This window comes from Wyeomyia smithii, chromosome 3 (genome assembly GCF_029784165.1).
Source record: "Wyeomyia smithii strain HCP4-BCI-WySm-NY-G18 chromosome 3, ASM2978416v1, whole genome shotgun sequence".
Taxonomy (NCBI): Eukaryota; Metazoa; Arthropoda; class Insecta; order Diptera; family Culicidae; genus Wyeomyia; species Wyeomyia smithii.
This window is the reverse complement of record NC_073696.1, coordinates 166,619,697-166,642,144: the sequence shown is the minus strand read 5'-3', so window position 1 is coordinate 166,642,144 and position 22,448 is coordinate 166,619,697. Positions and strand designations below refer to the sequence as shown.

Genomic DNA, 22,448 nt, shown 5'->3' with positions numbered 1-22,448 from the left:
TCTGAATCAAAAATGGTCGATTAATTTTTGGGAATTTCCAGATCATTTGCCATGAAGAAGCTAAATTGAAGAAAAAAAGTAAAATTGGGACATTTTCATGGAATTGCTCTGTTGTGTAACCGTTGAGCCATATAGATCATTGCACACGAAAAACAACCTCACTTTTCTGACACTTCCCACAGGTTTGTTTACAAGGTGTTCCATTCAGTTTTCATGCGATAGGAGTAAAATTGAATGATACGAGTACGAAAAAGATGGAAAAACTCTCCGCCTATTCGAATTAATTACTGTGATCTTTTGGTTTATTTTTGGAAACGCAATTTTTAACAAGACACTTTCGCATTTTTATTCGAGCCCAAAATTTTACTATGTAAACAAACCCGCGACAACTGTCAAATCTCTTTCTTCTTCTTGTTTTGTGACGTCATCGTGCAATGATCTATAGGACTGCTCTGTTAAGAGTAAAGTATTCAGACGACTAATCATGAAATGATAATCAGTTTTAATATCTTTAAAATACATTGTTACCTTTCCTCCAGCATCTCATTGAAGGTTTTAGATTTACGTCTATTACGATCGTGTTCTTCTAGTTCAAACTTTTTCACTTCGACTACACGATCTATAATGTGTTCAACTCGCTTCCTTCTCGATGACTTCCAATTATCTAAGTTCTAAAAACAATTTAATTTAGGTAATGTCAATTACAATTAGTTTTTGTTGTTGGCCCTTACACACTGCCATTCCTCTGGCTCTTCTTTTTTATCTTCTTTACATTTTTTCACTATTTCAGACTTTTTGATCTGTTCCTGTGCTGATTTGACTAAGCTGCAAGGCTTCAATTGTACAAATTGTAACGGGTCGTAGGCTGGTTTCGGAGGTGAAGCTCTTGTTACTCTAACTTTTTGGATGTATTTAGCAGGTCCATGGTCAATCTACAATAATAAAAAGACGAACGTATACATATAAATGAAATGTCTCAATGTTTACGATTACTTTTCGACTTTGTAAAATATACTTTCTTGTTCTATGAAACAAACTTACTGAAGATATGGACAGGGTGGCAACTCAAAACCCGAAAATAAATTCCCGGTTTTCCCGGTTCGTTCAAATATTTTTCCCCGTTGATTCTACTTCTGAATTCGGTAGTTTTCCACAAATTAAAGATTAAAACAGCGTGTCTTTCGATTTACATCCTGATATGCTCGAAGCCACTTCTAAAAAGTGTTCAGCCTTATTGAAATCAAGAGATAGCGAAAGTTAGAAAAATGTGACGGACGTCATCTTTTCCGAAAGGAGATCTTGTCTACAAGTATTCTATAAAAACGCATATAATACTCATTTAATCAAGTCTCCGGACTCCATTAAATTAAGTTTGTAGGAACCGTTCTTACCACAACCATATAAGAATTAATATACAAAGTTCATTTTAATCAGGCCAATCAAAAAAAAATGCGAAATAAGCGAAATAAAACACTTGAGATGTTACAGATATCAGCATCCGCATCCGTATATGCGGAACATCCGTATTTTTTTTAATTTTTTTTTTAAAGGTGGCGGGGAAATCTGCAAACAGACACCTGAGAAGAGAACTCAGAGTGTTGGGATGAGACTAGGGGAGAGATGCTGGGGTAGTTACACTCGCCCAGGCACCTACTGATCACTGTCCCGACCCACTAAAACCCCTCCAGTCTCCAGCCCTGGTCTTCCCGGAACGACGGTTAAGTATTACGTCGGGGAGTGGCTTTTGTGCGTGATGCACCCTCTTTACTCTTATAACCTCCTAGCTAACTACCTGGAGACTGGTAATTAGCTACACTGGCGTGTTGGTGGTTGACCCGCCACACACGTTGCAGCTCCAGGACAATCTGAGAAGCGGCCTCACAGACCGCGGTCCAGATGTCCGGGTCGTCGCACATCCTCCGGACTAAATTGTCCGGAGTAGTGCCAGGCCCGCTCACAGCCATAATGTCGCTCCTCGCTCTTACGAAACGAGGGCATACGAAGAAGACATGCTCAGCAGTCTCCTCCTCCTCTATCACTCGGGACACATGGGGGACCCCGCGTGTCCGAACCTGTGCAGATATTGCCTGAAACAACCATGGCCTGACAGGATATGTGTCAGGTGGAAGTTCACTTCACCATGTCGTCCCCCGACCCAGCCGGATATCTCCAGTATGAGTCGGTGCGTCCATCTGCTATTTGTGGAGTTGGACCATCTCCGCTGCCAGCGGAGCATCGAGAATGACCTTCTGGTACCTCGTATGCCCCTTGTGTCACGTTGGTCGAAACACTCTCTGTCCTCCTTGATGGCGATGCTGATAGGCATCATGCCGGATAAGACACAGATTGCATCGTATGACACCGTGCGATACGCACTCGCAACTCTCAGGCACATGAGCCTGTAGGTACCTTCCAGTTTACCACGGTAACTGTTAGTACCTAGCGCTCTGGACCACACTGGCCCACCATACCTAAGTATGGACGAAACCACGCTGGCAATAAGTCTTCGCCTTCTGCCATAAACCGCTGAGCTATTGGACATCATACGAGATAGTGCTGCAATAGCCGATGAGGCCCTCTTACAGGCATAGTCGACGTGACTCCCGAACGTGAGCTTGTCGTCCATTATAACCCCCAAGAGCTTCAGGGATCGCTTCGAGGTGATGGTGCAGTCTCCGACTCTGACCACTGCCTGTTGCTCCGATTTACGGTTGTTCACAACCGTGACCTCCGTCTTATGATGCGCGAGCTCCAGTTTCCTGGAGCGCATCCAGTCCTCGACCTTGCGTATACAGTGCGCAGCCGTCAACTCAACCTCCTCGATTGAATCGCGGAACATCCGTATGAAAAGCAACATCCGCATTCACATCTGTATCCGTAATCACATATCTGCATCCGCATCTGCACGCAAAAGTTGGACTGTGCGTAACCACATCAATATTGCGTCTTTTCAGAGCAACTTTTGTACTGTTTCGGAACCATTACAACGAATGCAGGGTGGCCACTCAATATCAATTTTCGATTTCCCGGTTTTTTCTCGGCTTTCCCGATGATAATTAATAAAATTTCCCGGTGTTTTATTTTCAGACATATGAGAAAAAAATCAATTTTCACATGCTTATTTATGTCTTGCAAAAATAGTGTTACAAAACTATGAAAAACGTTTCTCTTTCATTGTTTTTACCTGTTCGTCGACGTTAGCAAGTACCTTCATAGTGATCTGCTGCACAATTTTCGCCCTCTTTATCTTCAAATCGTTGACAATCGCCTTCTCGCGCTTTTTTGCTTCCTTCTGCTTTTTTTTCTGTCAAGCTACTCTCGAGCTTGCAGTGCTTCTGTATCAGGATGCCAATGAAATGCATGGGATAAATTCAAGAGATGGGGCATCAAGGTTTTGTCTTTTCGAAAAATGTCCTCAGGCAAGTTTTCAAGCGGACTTTGGGAAGAAGAGCCTCAGAGTGACCAATGAAAAAATGCACATAACACCGTCAAGATGCATTTTGCAAAATGCATAAAACGTTGAGATCTGTTCTCAATTTTATCACTCTGAATAAACAATTTGAAAAAAATATTATTAGCTACTGTTTGTTTTTGACATAAAATAAAATCGAGAAATCTTTAACAAATAGCTTCTCAAGGTGACGTCTTTCCCCAACAAAATCCAGTAGTCAAAAGGTCGAACACAGAATAAAAAAAAACTATTTTTTTCTGCGATACACTTTATGTGGAGAATGTTGAAAATAACAGTCTTGATTATTTATATTATTAACGAAATTTCAGCAGATATTGACCTAGTTTCCGCAACATGACAGACGAACACAGTTTGTTAAAAATATTTATTTATATTCTCTTTAAAGTATGTCACTTGCAAATGCAATTAAAATGATCCGCAATATAAATGTGCTGCTTGTGATTAAAATCATATTAGAAATCGAGAAGTACAAACCGTGTAGTTCCGTTCCGGTCCGGTTCGAAATAAAATCGAGACTCTAAGTTTCCGGTCCTATCTGATTTTTGACCGGTTCTACCCGATGCGATGTCGAACAGTATTCACAAGAAGTTTCAATACGCCTCCCGCGACGCTGATTACTTTTTGACTTCTTTAAAAATCTGACAATATATGTTACGAAACAGTAAATTTATCCACCTGACCAAGCCTGAATCTATTTGACGCAGATCTTGCTGCGAAGCCGCTGTCGACTTTGGCTGAAACCAACAACCAGCTTTCCCCTAACCGGCAGAATCATGCCAGTTAGGTTATCGTGCAAAAAAAAAACAGGTTTTCATGTTGACATTTCCTCAGAAACTGTTGAACAAATAAAACGGCGGACGTGAAGAAGATGATTTTCCCGGCGTAAAGCCTAATTTCCCGGTTTTCCCGTATTTTTTCCCGGTGATTTGAAATTCCCGGCTTTTTCCCGCTTTTCCCGTTTTTCCCGGTAGAGTGGGCACCCTGCGAATGTGTGTTGTTCATAACGCATATGGTGCTCTAGCGAATGTTCAATTAATTGAACGGCTCAAAATCAAAACACTTTTGAAGAATACTACCGGTGCTAGTATTGCCATGATGATTCGTACTGGTATTGGTAATATTTTTTAGAATGCTGCTATCGTTAAAGCAGTGCAAGCACTAATCAATACTGATGATTTTGGTACTTACTAGGTTAATGCAAATATGAACTGATCGATTCACTATCATGAATTCGGTCATTCAAAAACATCATCAAATCAATAACAATTAAAAATGCATTGGATTTGTTTAAAACATTTTGCATTTAACGTAGGGGATACCATCTGGTCAGAGGTACAAATCAGGAAATCTATTTTTTCGGCACAAATTTGATCCAAATTATTTTTATTTTGGTTCGAACTGGTGGTATGTGATTTGCACTTCAAAATGCTATTCGGTTGTTAATTTATTCAACATGTATCTCGAACGATCCAATTTTATCAAGCAACTTTGAAGTTTTAGGAATTTGTATGACCCCAAAGAATTCAGCACACGTAAACTGTTTAAAATTAAATATAAAAATTGTCAAATGTTTAACACTATTCACTTTACTCAGGCTAAACCAAAGAAATAATTTACGCAGTGAGCGTTGTGTGGTCAGGTATCGAGATTTATCAGAATTATTCACATTATTGAACATGTATCAAGATAGACAGGTTTAATATCTGATCTCCCAGATATTTCAATTCTGCATTATAGATTTTTCCTGATTTTGGGACCGATTACAAGAAACGAGGCGAGCAATTTGCCTCGCCTAGAGTCACTGACGAGCAAAATGTTGTATTAGGAAACGCGAGTGAAACTTGGCTGGTGACAGCTGAGTGGAGCAGTTTCGCACACGAGCTACTCGTCCGAGATCCAGCCGACTCACCATCTGTTATATCTAAATTGGTCAGGCGAGTAACTCGCTGCTCACCTCATTGACTGTAATAGGCCCCTTTATTTCTTTAGCCCGCAAAACGGTCATCACTTCCAATTTTACAATTTTACCTCATAAAATGTTACTTTAAGAATTTTATCGGAGAAAAATGTCCTTTTGTTCTTATTTTTACCAGCGACGAATTCGAACCAGAAATGAAAAAAAAAAAAATACTGGGCAATCTCCAACAATTTCTAATATAAGGCAACATTCACGTTTCTGTTAAAAACTTACCGCTTTGTGCCTTGAAATATGAGCTTGGTGATTGAAGATAATTGCATGTCTTATGAAAATCAGGACAAATGCTAGAATATGAAAAATAAATCAGAACGCCTAAATATGATCTCAAAACTAGGACATGTCCTGCAAAATCAGGACGGATTTTTTTTAAGGGGGGGATTTGTTAGTAGCTTAGGTATTTATGATAAATATTAGTAAATAATGAGTATGTGTGTTCAATCACAAATGGTGACTTCTAAACACTGTTAGAAATTTGTAATTTTAATTGTTAGGATTTGTTTGCATTCGCAATTAGGACTTATCATTCGTAGGGATTTGAACCTACTTGTCAGAAAAGGGGAAGTAAACTTACAACTAACTCAATTGCTAACTTATTGGCTATAAAGAGAGCTTATCGTAGCAATTGAGGATTGCAACGATTTTTGTCGAAAATTGTTAATAATTTTATTTGACATAGTTTCTAATTTTACTTTACGAACCAATTTCTTTTTTTTTAGTCATATGACTTACATTTTTAAGTTTTAGTAAAGCGGGCAATGTATGCAGTTTGCGAGGATGCGAAAATGAACGGGAATAGAAGGTGTGACTTTTAGGCTTAGAAAAAATTTTCCCTCGTCCAGACGGGACTCGAACCCGCAATTTCCGTTGTCTCCGGCAAGGTGTTTTGGCCAATTAAACTACTGGGAAAGGTATAAATAGTTCTAAACCAAAGTCGAATCACCCTCTACTATTGTGTTCCCGTATCTCAGCACGCCAACGATGAACTGCACACACTGCCCGGTGGGAGTTTATTTTTTTATAACTGAGAGAGTGATCTCTTCACGCACACAGTGTATAATGACTTATTATATCTCTAGCGGCGCAAGCGATGAGACACCTCAGTCGGTGGCTAGACTCCGAACGCGTATCACGGAAGAGCTCCGTTGGCTAGATTTACTTTACGAACCAATTTCTTTTTTTTTAGTCATATGACTTACATTTTAAGTTTTAGTAAAGCGGGCAATGTATGCAGTTTGCGAGGATGCGAAAATGAACGGGAATAGAAGGTGTGACTTTTAGGCTTAGAAAAATTTTTCCCTCGTCCAGAAGGGACTCGAACCCGCAATCTCCGTTGTCTCCGGCAAGGTGTTTTGGACAATTAAACTACTGGGAAAGGTATAAATAGTTCTAAACCAAAGTCGAATCACCCTCTACTATTGTGTTCCCGTATCTCAGCACGCCAACGATGAACTGCACACACTGCCCGGTGGGAGTTTATTTTTTTATAACTGAGAGAGTGATCTCTTCACGCACACAGTGTATAATGACTTATTATATCTCTAGCGGCGCAAGCGATGAGACACCTCAGTCGGTGGCTAGACTCCGAACGCGTATCACGGAAGAGCTCCGTTGGCTAGATTTACTTTACGAACCAATTTCTTTTTTTTTAGTCATATGACTTACATTTTAAGTTTTAGTAAAGCGGGCAATGTATGCAGTTTGCGAGGATGCGAAAATGAACGGGAATAGAAGGTGTGACTTTTAGGCTTAGAAAAAATTTTCCCTCGTCCAGACGGGACTCGAACCCGCAATCTCCGTTGTCTCCGGCAAGGTGTTTTGGCCAATTAAACTACTGGGAAAGGTATAAATAGTTCTAAACCAAAGTCGAATCACCCTCTACTATTGTGTTCCCGTATCTCAGCACGCCAACGATGAACTGCACACACTGCCCGGTGGGAGTTTATTTTTTTATAACTGAGAGAGTGATCTCTTCACGCACACAGTGTATAATGACTTATTATATCTCTAGCGGCGCAAGCGATGAGACACCTCAGTCGGTGGCTAGACTCCGAACGCGTATCACGGAAGAGCTCCGTTGGCTAGATTTACTTTACGAACCAATTTCTTTTTTTTTAGTCATATGACTTACATTTTAAGTTTTAGTAAAGCGGGCAATGTATGCAGTTTGCGAGGATGCTTTCTAAGCCTAAAAGTCACACCTTCTATTCCCGTTCATTTTCGCATCCTCGCAAACTGCATACATTGCCCGCTTTACTAAAACTTAAAATGTAAGTCATATGACTAAAAAAAAAAGAAATTGGTTCGTAAAGTAAATCTAGCCAACGGAGCTCTTCCGTGATACGCGTTCGGAGTCTAGCCACCGACTGAGGTGTCTCATCGCTTGCGCCGCTAGAGATATAATAAGTCATTATACACTGTGTGCGTGAAGAGATCACTCTCTCAGTTATAAAAAAATAAACTCCCACCGGGCAGTGTGTGCAGTTCATCGTTGGCGTGCTGAGATACGGGAACACAATAGTAGAGGGTGATTCGACTTTGGTTTAGAACTATTTATACCTTTCCCAGTAGTTTAATTGGCCAAAACACCTTGCCGGAGACAACGGAGATTGCGGGTTCGAGTCCCGTCTGGACGAGGGAAAATTTTTCTAAGCTTAAAAGTCACACCTTCTATTCCCGTTCATTTTCGCATCCTCGCAAACTGCGTACATTGCCCGCTTTACTAAAACTTAAAATGTAAGTCATATGACTAAAAAAAAAGAAATTGGTTCGTAAAGTAAATCTAGCCAACGGAGCTCTTCCGTGATACGCGTTCGGAGTCTAGCCACCGACTGAGGTGTCTCATCGCTTGCGCCGCTAGAGATATAATAAGTCATTATACACTGTGTGCGTGAAGAGATCACTCTCTCAGTTATAAAAAAATAAACTCCCACCGGGCAGTGTGTGCAGTTCATCGTTGGCGTGCTGAGATACGGGAACACAATAGTAGAGGGTGATTCGACTTTGGTTTAGAACTATTTATACCTTTCCCAGTAGTTTAATTGGCCAAAACACCTTGCCGGAGACAACGGAGATTGCGGGTTCGAGTCCCGTCTGGACGAGGGAAAATTTTTTCTAAGCCTAAAAGTCACACCTTCTATTCCCGTTCATTTTCGCATCCTCGCAAACTGCATACATTGCCCGCTTTACTAATAGTTTCTAATGGTTCAACACCAGTAAGTGTATGTAATTCGAGTGTACCAAACCAAGGAGGACGCTTCAAAATCATTTTTAGAATTTTATTCTGAATCCTTTGGAGCGTTTTTTTCCTTGTTGAACAACAACTTGACCAGATCGGTACAGCATAAAGCATTGCTGGTCTAAAAATTTGTTTGTAAATCAAAAGTTTGTTCTTTAAACAAAGTTTAGAATTCCTGTTAATGAGAGGATATAAACATCTCGTATATTTGATGCACTTGGCTTGTATACTCTAAATGTGCTCTTTGAAAATAAGTTTTTTATCATAAATTAGTCCCAAGTACTTAACCTTGTCAGACCAACGTAAAATAACCCCATTCATCTTGACAACGTGATTATTGTTTGGCTTGAGGAAAGAAGCCCTAGGCTTATGCGGAAAAATTATCATTTGAGTTTTAGAAGCATTGCGAGAGATTTTCCACTTTTGCAAGTAGGAAGAAAAAATATCTAAACTTTTCTGCAATCGACTGCATATGACACGAAGACTTTTTCCTTTTACGGAAATGCTTGTGTCATCGCAGAACAATGACTTTGTGCATCCTGGAGGCAAATCAGGAAGATCTGAAGTGAATATATTGTACAGGACTGGACCCAAGACTGAACTTTGAGGCACACCTGCTCTGACAGGAAATCTATCAGATTTTGAATTCTGATAGACAACCTGCAGAGTTCGATCAGTAAGATAATTTTTTAAAATTTTGATTAGGAAAAATGGAAAATTAAAAGTTTGCAATTTCGCAATCAAACCTTTATGCCAAACACTGTCGAATGCTTTTTCTGTGTCTAAAAGAGAAGCTCCAGTGGAATAACCTTCAGATTTGTTAGCTCGTATCATATTAGTAACTCTGAGCAATTGATGAGTAGTGGAATGCCCGTGGCGAAATCCAAACTGTTCATCTGCAAAAATTGAATTTTCGTTAATGTGTGACATCATTCTGTTAAGAATAATTCTCTCAAACAGTTTACTTATTGAAGAAATCAAACTGATTGGTCGATAACTGGAAACTTCAGCTGGGTTCTTGTCCGGTTTTAAAATTGGTGTAATTTTTGCATTTTTCCATAATTTGGGAAAATATGCAATTTTGAAGCAGCAATTGAAAATTTTCACTAAAAATTCCATTGTGCTCTCAGGGAGATGTTTGATTAATATATTAAAGATTCCATTGTCTCCAGGTGCTTTCATATTTTTGTAATTTTTAATAATTGATTTAATCTCATTCAAGTTAGTTTCAATTATTCCTGCAGGTAAAAAATTCTGGGAAGAAATTAAATCAAATTGGCGTGTGACTTCATTTTCAATTGGACTCACAAAATTCAAATTTGAGTTATGAACACTCTCAAACTGCTGAGCAAGTCTTTGAGCCTTTTGTTCATTGGATACAAGAAAACGTTCACAATCTTTTAAAACTGGAATAGGCTTTGAAGGTTTCTTAAGAATCTTCGACAGCTTCCAAAAAGGTTTTGAATATGGTTTCAATTTTTCAACTTTAGTTTCAAAATTTTGATTTCTCAGAAGAGTAAATCTATGTTTAATCTCTTTCTGTAAATCTTTATAAATAGTTTTAAAAACAGGGTCACGAGAACGTTGATATTGACGTCTGCGGACATTTTTCAAACGAATTAGAAGTTGAAGATTTTCGTCAATTATTGGTGAATCAACTTTCACTTGAGCCTTTGGAACAGAATAATTCTTGGCATCAACAATTGCACATTTTAATGCTTCCAAAGCGGAATCAATATTCACTTCGTTTTGCAAATCAAGCTCATTATTGAAATTTCTCTCAATATGAGTTTTGTATCTTTCCCAATTAGCCTTGTTATAATTAAAAACAGAGCTAATAGGGTTTAAAACTGATTCATGTGATAAAGAAAAAGTTATTGGAAGATGATCAGAATCAAAGTCAGCATGTGTGATCAAATCACTACATACATGACTTTGATCTGTTAGCACCAAATCAATTGTTGATGGGTTTCTTATAGAAGAAAAGCATGTAGGACTATTTGGAGTCAAAATAGAATAGTATCCTGAAGAACAATCATTGAATAAAATTTTTCCATTGGAATTACTTTGAGAATTATTCCATGAACGATGTTTAGCGTTAAAATCGCCGATTATAAAAAATTTCGAATTTTTTTGTGAGTTTTTGTAAATCACCTTTAAAATAATTTTTGTGCTCGCGTGTGCATTGAAATGGTAAATATGCTGCGGCAATAAATAAAATCCCAAGTTCCGTTTGAACTTCAATTCCCAAAGTTTCAATAACTTTCGTCTCGAGATGGGGAAGAGCACGATGTTTGATTCGGCGATGAATAACAATTGCAACTCCACCGCCGGAACCCTGAATCCTATCATATCTATGAACCACGTAATTGGGATCATATTTTAATTTAATGTTAGGTTTTAAAAATGTTTCAGTAATAATTGCAATATGCACATTATTTACTGTTAAAAAATTAAAAAGCTCATTCTCATTGGCCTTCAATGAGCGAGCATTCCAATTCAAAATTTTGATTGGTTTAATTGTAAAATTTGTACCTATTTGGATGGCTTCAAACATTGATTTTGCCTGCAACATGGCGTTCATAAGATCGAACATTGCTTGTTGTAGAAAAGAAAGTCTACCTGCCGTAATAGGCCCCAGGCAGTTGACATTAGAAAAAATATTTTCGGTAGCAATATTAGCTGGGGCAATAGGTGTATAATTATTTTCTAGCGTGTTTTGCTTACCCATATTAGCGGTCATTTTCGAACTACCAACATTAGGCGGTAGAATGTTCGAACTACCTGTAACCTGTGCATATGTGAAACGGGTATGCAAAGGAGTAGGTAAACTATGCGTCACTGGTACGCTTGGAGAATTTTGTTTTGAATTTTGTTTACCTTGCCTTGCCTTAACAATTGCTAAACGGGCTGGGCATTGATAAAAATTCGACATATGGTTGCCGTTACAATCCGCGCAGCGAAAATTTTTACTCTCTTTCACAGGACATGTGTCCTTTTTGTGAGAAGGTTGCCGTTACAATTCGCGCAGCGAAAATTTTTACTCGCTTTCACAGGACATGTGTCCTTTTTGTGAGAAGAGTCTCCACAAATGAGGCATTTTTGGTCCATGTTACAAAACTTTGAACCATGACCATAACGTTGGCAAACACGGCATTGGGTGATATACTTTTCACCTCCGCCAAACTTTCGATATAATTCCCATTTTACACGCACGTTATATAAAGCATGTGCTTTTTCAAAAAAATTTAAGTTATTACCCTCACTGCGGTTAGAATGAATTAAATAATTTACAAGGGAAATTCCAGTTCGCTGACTGTTTTCGCCTCGTGATTTTTGTTTCATCAGAATAACTTGGGTAGGGGCTATACCAAGTAATTCTGTCAAAGTAATTTTGATCTCATCAACGGTTTGATCGTTGGTGAGACCTTTCAATACGACCTTGAACGGCTTGGCGCTCTTCGTATCATATGTAAAAAATTTATACATCTTTTCAGTTAAATACTGAAAAAGACGATTCCAATCTTTCAATGTTTGGGCCAGTAAACGGCATTCGCCTCTTCGGCCAATTCGATAAGTAACTTTGACGTCGGAGAGAAACGTAGAAAGTTCTCTTTTAAAAATATTAAATTCAGAAGCAATAGTTACCACAATAGGTGGAACTTTCTCCTTTTTTACAGAAATTTCACTTTGAATAGTTTTACTTTCGAACATTTCAATTTCGCCAGCTTCTTGCTCAGGCAGAATATCATATAAATTTTCACTGCATAAGCTAGTTTCAGAAAGAGATGCCTCTCTTTTCCTCCCCGTAGCGGTGCGTGGTTTCTTTTTTCGTCCTGCCATTTCAGGTGATACGAAAAAAGTTCACAAAATAATATCAAATTTCAAGTATTGAGAAAGAAAGAAATAGGTAGTCTTGAGAAAAGAAAGACTGATGTAAGTTAACTTCCAGGTAATCTTTAAAAGACACACTGACAAAACACAAACTTTGAAGCTATAGGCAGTCAAACTATAGGCAACCGAAAATACGTCTGATCTGTCGGGCAGCTCAAGACGCACTCAAATCAGGACGGATGGTATCCCTAATTTAACGACGACTCTGGTTTTATTCATATGCATTCGGTTCTACGTTACTGGTACCAGCGTCAGTAAATTCTGTTGCAACAAGGGTCGCTATTGGCTGTTCCGGTTGCTGACGGTGATTGGGGATGCACGAGCTTTTGATATGCACCGACTCGCGAACGTAACCAGCGGTTTTTTTTTTGAGCGCCCCAAAACTGATCGTTTGCCCAAAACCAAAGTCTACCGAAACACCACGATTTTGTGTGTATTATACATATTCTGATTTCGATCTCTGTCAATGTAATCATTACTCAAATGTTGCGTTATCCCTTCGACACATCAGATCTGCAAAGCCAGAGCATTTAATGTGCGTTTTGAGAGGACTCATCGGTTGATGTAAGCTTGAACTTTTGCGTGTGCAGATGTCTAAAAAATCACATCCGTAACATATCTGTTCTTTACTGTATCGTACACCAAGCGCTGCGCTACAAGGCCGTCCTATTCCAAATTTACTACTATACTAGGCACTCCAACGTGGCATTGCCATGTGACAGAATCCAAGTCTTCCTAACAAACATGGTCAAGTTAGGCAGGTTCTTACCTGAACCGGCTATCAGATCTCTCCAAAAAGTATCAAGGCACTTCTCGCTACGGCGGTATGAAATGTCTTCATCCAATGCATAAGGCCTGTACTCGAAAAAAAAATGCACCATTTTTGTCCGTGTGTAACTTCTTTGTCCGTGGGTAAAAAATGAGAAAAAAAACTGGGTATAACTAGTTTGGAGTGTATTATTTACATGTGCAAAATTTCATAACAATTGGTTGAGATGTCATCGAAACAAGAAAATCGCCAGAGAATTCTGAACACCGTCATAGAAAATCTGACTGCGACCATGACATGGATTGGAAGACAACTGAGAATTACACATACAGTAATTACACATGTGTCTACACATGTGTCTCGGGTGGTAAAATCGTTTAAGGAGTCCAGTTCGTTCAACAAAGTATGATACGAGATGGGCTTCGTTTTGGCCGGACCTGGCGTCAAGCCATTACGAGCGATCGTCTTTGGATTGGTACAGAGACAATAACTTTGTTTTTTGTAAAAACCCCCCAAATTCACCAGAGATTCGTCCGATGGGAAAAATTTGGGCCATAATGAAGGCCAAATTTAAAAATGGTCCGAGTTGGAGTTGAAGTAAGAATGGTTGAAAGTAACTAAAAAGGTCGACTCCACTATTGCGCAAAATGTTATGAGAGGTCTTAAGGAAAAGGTGCGGGCTTTCGATGAAAAGGAAGTTGATTAAAGTAATTATGCCGGAACACAATTCATGAGTTAGTTAAATTCCTGATAATTTCAAAAAAATCCAACTTCAAATCAGGTTTTGGCGAACACTTTTGTCTGGTGCGTTTTTTAGTACAGGCCTTACTCGATAGTTTTGTGTATTCTTGGCTATATTCAGTGAAATTCCCGGTGTTTTCCCGGTTTCGAACAATTCCTGTTTTTTTCCAGGTTTTCCCGGTTGGGTGCCCACCCTGTATTGAGTACATAAAATCAATTTTTAACGGTCAAATCTAAAACGATTATGGTTTTTACGAGTTTGGACTGTGCACTGTGCACTGTGAGATTTTTATATTCGCAACTCTGAAATTCAAGTAAAACAAGGATTTTATCTGATATGGAACCAAGCATTAGTGGTTCCGTATTAGCCTGCTACTATGAGCACTAAAGAGCACCTTAAATAAATAATCGCGTCTCAATTAAAAAATTTCCCCTGATATTGCTTAATTTGCCATGTATGTATATATATATATATATATATATATATATATATATATATATATATATATATATATATATATATATATATATATATATATATGGCAGAGCTGTATGCCACCACGGGTTGGTAATTGGCGATTACCGAAGGCCACGGAAGTGCTCACTGCTAGCAAGCAGTCCCGGACCATCAGCGGGAGCTAGCCTAGGTCGTGGCGAGATTCAGGCACTGGGCCGCTGAATTCTCGCAAAAGCCACACTGGCCGGAAGCAGCTCCGACGGAGCGAGTAGTGCCGCTCCCACCACCCAAATGCACTATACCGCCCATTGGGACTGATGCCAGTAATGTTCCCAATTACGGCAACTGGTCGCATCACTATAGGATAAGAGTCGGATTTCGTTTTCGTACCATGATTTTGGGCTGGCACCTGCGCCGAGCTCCCTTAGTAATGTCGTGTGATAACGGCTTGAAACGGCGAGAGTACAACCGGTGCAGGGATCTCCGTCCCGTAAAACCTGGCAGGCTTTCCAGTACGTTCCGAGTCCATTGCCTGGTGGGAACCCGGCAGGAGTAGGATCAGATGTCTTTTCCTGACTTGCGCCGGTCGGGGGTGTCATAGTTGCCCATGAGGCGCTATGGCAGCCGCCCCTAGCCATGGCCTCACTGCTCCGGCATAGACTACCTTGGGACCATTTAGGCGACTACTCCATTATGGATAAGGATAGCGGCTGGTAGGGGGACCCAATAAACAAAAATGCAGCAAAACAAAACTCTGGAGATGGGGGCAGATGGGTTGGAAAACCCATTTGCGCGAGGTGGCATCCAGCGGTCTCCGCCTAGAAAAGTGGAGACGGATGCCGTGAAGGTCGCCTGCGAAGACGGTAAAGGCAGTACGCCTACCGGATCTACGCAAGACATCGCGGTGGCTGGTCCACAGCTATTAAAGGCGGTCGGAAGACAGCGGGACACGCTATCGAGGGTAGTGGCCCTGTCTGAGCAGCTCGATGCTATAATCGAGTTTGCGTAAAGTCGCAGCAATACAACGAAGTACTTGAAGCAGGCCCTCTACATGCTTCGGTCCTCCGTCGATGCTGCGAAAAAGGAGCATGCCGAGCTCGAAATGAAAGCTGCGGCTGCGGAGAAAGAGGAGACGAAGGTGACCGAGCTGGCGACGAAAACGGTCCAAACGGACGCCAGCACGTTTGCGGCGGTTTTCGCGGCAGGACCAGCTGCCAAACGAACGCGACAGTCCCCGGGAGAGACGGCCCCCGGGGGCACCAAGAAGCGTTTAATCGCAAACAGCCCTCAGACCGGTGTAGGAGTGGCGCAAGCAACGCCCACGGTGGCTGCCAAGGAGCAGAAGGCTCCCGGTAACCCGTGGGTAACGGTTCCGGGAAGGAGTAGGAACCAAAAAGTGGTGGCCAAAAAACCGCACCCGGTTACAAATCCTGCGACGAAGAAAGTTAAAAATAAGGGCGACGCACTCATCCTTAAGACAGAAGAGTCAAAGTACTCGGAAGTCCTCAAGGCAATGAGAGGCGATGCGAAGCTCAAAGATCTGGGGGCAGATGTGCGTAGCATCCGCCGATCCCGCAAGGGAGAAATGATCGTCGAGCTCCGCAAGGAAGCCAGAAACAAGGGCCCAGCCTATCGGGCATTGGCCCAAGAGGCGCTTGGAGATAGAGTGCAGGTTCGGGCACTCACGTCGCAGGTAACTCTACAACTTAAATACCTGGACGAAGTCACCGAGGCATGCGAAGTCGTGGATGCCCTCAAGGAGCAGTGCGAAGTGGTTGTGGCACCAGAGGCAGTTCGACTGCGCAAAGGCCCAGTAGGAACCCAGACCGCCACTGTCAGGCTTCCGTCAGTAGACGCAAACCAGGCGCTAAAGGTAGCGAGGCTCAAAGTGGGCTGGTCAATGTGCCCACTCAGCATCTACCAGCCGCCGGAGGTCTGCTTTCGATGCTTCGAGCAAGGACACAAGTCCTTTAGCTGCAAGGGGCCTGACAGGAGCTCCTTATGTAGGCGGTGCGGTGCTGCAGGCCACAAAAGCAAAGACTGCGGAGAGCCCCCGAAGTGCTTGGCGTGCGCCGGGAAGCGTGACGCAAAGGACATAATGGGAGGCCCGAGGTGCACGGCCGGTAAGCCGACTAGCAAGCCACGGGCGCGAGAGTGACACAGCTAAATTTGAACCACTGCTTCGCGGCTCAGCAACTGCTATACCAAGCAGTCACTGAGTCGTTGTCGGACATCGCCATAATCTCGGACCCCTACCGAATTCCTTCCGGAAACGGTAACTGGATTTCGGACGGGTCCGGTGTGGCGGCAATATGGACGACGAGCAGGTTCCCGGTTCAAGAGATAGTGTCAACTTCAAACGAAGGATACGCGGTTGCCAAGGTGAACGGAGTGTACTACTGCAGCTGCTATGCTCCGCCTCGTTGGTCTACCGAGCAGTTCGCAAGGATGATCGACCGAGCCACCGTGGAGCTGATCGGTCTGTCACCGTTGGTAGTGGCGGGCGACTTCAACGCATGGGCAACTGAGTGGGGAAGTCGACGCACAAACCAGAGAGGCCGGATCTTGTTGGAGGCTTTGGCGAAGCTCAACATAGATCTGGCCAACGTCGGCTTGAAGAGCACCTTCAGTAGAAACGGCGTGGAGTCGATCATCGATGTGACATTCTGTAGTCCAGGATTGATCACGAACTGGAGGGTAGACGATGGCTACACTCATAGCGACCACCTGGCGGTCTGTTATAGCGTAGACTGTAAAACGAGACCGCATGTGGCGAGTAGAATTAACACTCCAGCTCCTCGCGGTTGGAGGATATCACACTTCAACGAAGAGGTATTTGCGGAAGCAATTAGACTAGAACACGAGGCGAGCAGAACTCGTAACCTGAGCGCTGATCAACTTGTTGCATTACTTTCGCGGGCGTGCGACGCCACTATGCCTAGGAACCGCCAGCCTAGGCATGGAAGGCCACCAGTCTACTGGTGGACCGACGCGATAGCGGACCTCCGCAGAGCGTGTCTTCAAGCGAGAAGAAGGATTCAACGCGCGCGAACCGTCGAAGAAAGGGAAGATCGTCGAGGGGCATTCAGTTCCGCAAAAGCGGCGCTTAAGAGAGCAATAAAAGCTAGTAAACGTGCGTGCTTCGAAAGACTGTGCGCTAGTGCCAACACTAACCCGTGGGGTAACGCCTATAGGATGGTGATGGCCAAGACTAAGGGTGCGATGGCGCCCGCAGAAAAATCACCAGCGATGCTTGAGCGGATCATAGAGGGACTCTTTCCACGCCACGAGCCAAATCCTTGGCCTCCGGCTGGCGAGTCACTTCACCGACGTTCCAGTATCTCAAACTCAGACCAGAGGTGGTCGGCCAACCTGCCGAACACCCAATTAATGAGTGACGGCGTTAGCCGTGCCGAGGCAGAGGAGGCGGAAACGGTTACGAATGAGGAACTCATCGCGATCGCCAACTCCCTGAAGGTGAGCAAGGCACCGGGATTGGATGGGATTCCGAATCTGGCTGTGAAGAAGGCCATCAAAGAGGCCCCCAGACTATTCCGGGAAGTCATGCAGAAGTGCCTGGATGACTGTACATTCCCAGAGAGATGGAAGCGACAGAAGCTGGTCTTATTGCCGAAGACAGGGAAACCACCTGGTGACCCGTCGGCATACAGACCGATATGTCTGCTCGATACGGCGGGTAAGGTGCTCGAGAAGGTTATTCTCAATAGACTGGTTAGGTACACCGAAAGTGCAAACGGTCTGTCGAGTAACCAGTTCGGCTTCCGAAAAGGCAAGTCTACGGTGGATGCTATTCTGTCCGTCACCAAAACAGCAGAGGTAGCACTCCAGCGTAAAAGATGGGGCATTCGCTATTGCGCAATCGTCACGTTGGACGTGAAAAATGCGTTCAATAGTGTTAGCTGGGATTCCATAGCCCACTCGCTTCGGAAACTAGTAATTCCGGTGTCTTTGTACAGGATTCTGGAAAATTATTTCCAGAATCGTGTGCTAGTTTACAGCAGACGAGGGTCAAAAATGTGTCCCAATTACCGCAGGGGTTCCACAAGGTTCCATCCTGGGCCCGGTACTGTGGAATATCATGTACGATGAAGTGCTGAAACTAAAGCTCCCCCAAGGGGTTGTGATCGTTGGGTTTGCGGACGACATCACACTTGAGGTCTACGGCGAGTCGATCGAGGAGGTTGAGTTGACGGCTTCGCACTCTATAAGCGTCGTCGAGGACTGGATGCGCTCCAAAAAACTGGAGCTTGCGCATCATAAGACGGAGATTTCAGTTGTCAATAACCGCAAGTCGAAGCAACAGGCGTTGATCAGTGTCGGGAATTGCACCATCGCCTCTAAGCGCTCCTTGAAGCTGCTGGGGGTGATGATCGATGACAAGCTCGCCTTCGGGAGCCATGTCGAATATGCCTGTAAGAGGGCTTCAATGGCTATTGCAGCATTATCTCGCATGATGTCCAATAGCTCAGCAGTGTACGGCAGCAAGCGGAAACTTCTAGCTAGCGTGACTTCGTCCATACTGAGATACGGCGGGCCAGTGTGGTCCAAAGCACTAGGTACTAGTAAACATCGGGGTAAGTTGGAAAGTACCTACAGGCTCATGTGCCTGAGGGTTGCGAGCGCGTATCGAACTGTGTCATACGACGCAATCTGCGTCCTGTCCGGCATGATGCCTATCAGCATAGCCATTAAGGAGGACGTAGAATGCTTCGATCAACGTGACACAAGGGGCATACGAGGTACCAGAAGATCATTCTCGATGATCAGATGGCAGCAGGAGTGGTCCAATTCCGTGAAGGGTAGATGGACGCATCGACTTATTCCGGATGTATCCGGATGGGTCGGGAGGCGCCATGGAGAAGTGAACTTCCATCTGACACAGATTCTGTCAGGCCATGGTTGCTTTAGGCAGTATCTACACAGATTCGGGCATGCGGGGTCCCCCATGTGTCCCGAGTGCGCGGAAGCGGAAGAGACTGCTGAGCATGTCTTTTTCGTGTGCCCTCGTTTTGTGCATGCGCGGAGCGACATGATGATAGTGAGCGGGCCAGACACCACTCCGGACAACCTAGTTCGGAGGATGTGTAAAGACCCAAACATTTGGAGGGCGGTTTGTACAGCCGCCTCTCAAATAGTTTTAGAATTGCAAAACAGGCGACAGGTTGACCACCGACACGCCAGTGTTAGCTAACGGCCAGTCTCCAGGTTAGTTAGCTAAGTTAGCAAAAAGACCTAAAGAACCAAGAGGGTGCACAGAGCACAAAAGCCGCTCCCCGAAGCAATACCTAGCGGTGGTCCCGGGGAGTATTATGGGCTGGAGACTGAAGGGGTTTTAGTGGGTCCGGTCACTGATTCAAACCAACCCCGCACTCCCTGAGGTTGGTCACCTCAGGGGTTTGGATGCAAATTTCCCCTTCACCTGAAACAAAAAAAAAAAAAAAAAAATATATATATATATATATATATATATATATATATATATATATATATATATATATATATATATATATATATATATATTTATATATATATATATATATATATATATATATATATATATATATATATATATATATATATATATATATATATATATATATATATATATATATATATATATATATATATATATATATATATATATATATATATACTAATTTGGCGAAACCGAAATTAAGGGTTAATTTCGTTTAGACACCAAAAAAGGCAGTTTCGCAGTATATATATATATATATATACCTAGCGGTGGTCCCGGGGAGTATTATGGGCTGGAGACTGAAGGGGTTTTAGTGGGTCCGGTCACTGATTCAAACCAACCCCGCACTCCCTGAGGTTGGTCACCTCAGGGGTTTGGATGCAAATTTCCCCTTCACCTGAAACAAAAAAAAAAAAATATATATATATATATATATATATATATATATATATATATATTTATTTATATATATATATATATATATATATATATATATATATATATATATATATATATATATATATATATATATATATATATATATATATATATATATATACTAATTTGGCGAAACCGAAATTAAGGGTTAATTTCGTTTAGACACCAAAAAAGGCAGTTTCGCAGTATATATATATATATATATATATATATATATATATATATATATATATATATATATATATATATATATATATATATATATATATATATATATATATATATATATATATATATATATATATATATATATATATATATATATATATATATATATATATATATATATATATATATATATATATATATATATATATATATATATATATATATATATATATATATATATATATATATATATATATATATATATATTGCGAAACTGCCTTTTTTGGTGTCTAAACGAAATTAACCCTTAATTTCGGTTTCGCCAAATTAGTCGAAACGAAATCAAGGTGGATTTAGAGTTCTCGAGACGAAACGAAATTGGTCTCTAAATTTCGCGAAATTTCGAAAAAAAATAAATGTTTCTGAAATATATACATTTTGGGAGATATTTTGGGACTAATATCAATTTTTCTCTTGTCCCTTTTTTCACATATAAATTATAAGACATGACTCAAATGAGCATGGCCTCCTTATAGAACCGTATCGGAGAGGTAGCTCCTTTTCTGACTGGGTCGATCGTTTAGGATATGGGTTTATGGCAAACAATGTGTCGGAAGAATTAAAAAAGGCACATTTTATTACGCTGAGTGGACCGTTAGTATACGCGGAGCTGAAGCTTCAATATCCCAGAGGGAATTTAAACGAAATACCCATGACATGATTCGAAAATTGAAATCGCGATTTGACACGACTCCCTCGGGTTTAGTGCAGCGCCTTAAGTAAGCCGAGTTTTGCGCCTTCGGCACATTCAAAGTTCAGGCAATCAGGGATAGAATAATCTCAGGAATTAAGGATTCAGGTCTCCAGCAAAAACTTTTAAATGAAGATTAAAATTTAAGCGCGGAGGATACGGAAAAGATCATACTGACGTGGGAAATGGCTCGCTCCAATGCAAAATCTTTAGGAATAGGAAACAATACGGAAATATTTTCACAAATGAATTCAAACTCAAATAGCCCCAACTTGCAGAAAATTCAGAAAACATTTGATATATCTAACACAAATCCACAGAGTGGCTACCCAGGTCCTTCCAAAGGTCCAGTGCGATCTAGATTAGGTTATAAGCCCGCGTATACAATAATGGTGAACGAAATAGTTATTACAAGGGAATTAATATAAAACCGGCCGAATGGCACAAGGGACAGCAACTGGATAAAAAGGTTAACCCAAACATTATTTGAAATTTTTGCGGAGTGAGTGGCCATATAAGAAAAAAATTCTTTAAGCTAAAAAACCTGTTGAGAGGTTCAGTGAAATTTGTAGATTCATACGAAAAGCCTGGACAAAGCAAGAATTTGGAAGAGATATTCAGAGAATTGAAGACGACGGACGACGACAACAGCGACAAAGGTGAATTATTTGCATGCTTGTATCTTCTATAAATAAAATTAACAATCCGTGTATTATTAATGTCATTATGAGAGGGAAAAACCTCCAAATGGAGATAGATTGTAGGTCGTCAGTAACTGTGATGAGTAAATACTCATACAGTTCTTATTTCGATATTCCTCTAAATGTTTCTGAAAAAAAGCTAGCATTAGTTAACGGAGATAACCTCAGAATAGCAGGGGAAACTAACATTTTAGTATCCTTTACAGGTAAACAGGCTTATCTGACATTAATTGTTTTAGATTGTGATCATGATTTTATTCCGCTTTTGGGCGCGATGCCTTAGACATATTTTTCGGAGAAGTTATTTTGCAGGTACAGTAAAGGTAAATAATATATTTATTTATTTA

General features: G+C 41.4%; 1 protein-coding gene across 3 annotated transcripts in view; it reads right to left on the bottom strand.

The window, feature by feature from the left end:
• The window catches only part of LOC129732477 (uncharacterized protein CG43427), a 219,100-nt gene that overhangs the window by 123,441 nt on the left and 73,211 nt on the right, over positions 1–22,448 (bottom strand). For all 3 annotated transcript variants that reach the window (XM_055693385.1, XM_055693388.1, XM_055693387.1), the window contains exons 4-5: positions 732–932; positions 529–671 (exon numbers count right to left, since the gene is read on the bottom strand). In XM_055693385.1, coding sequence (XP_055549360.1) covers positions 529–671; positions 732–932 — 344 coding nt within the window. The remainder of the gene's footprint in view (positions 1–528; positions 672–731; positions 933–22,448) is intronic.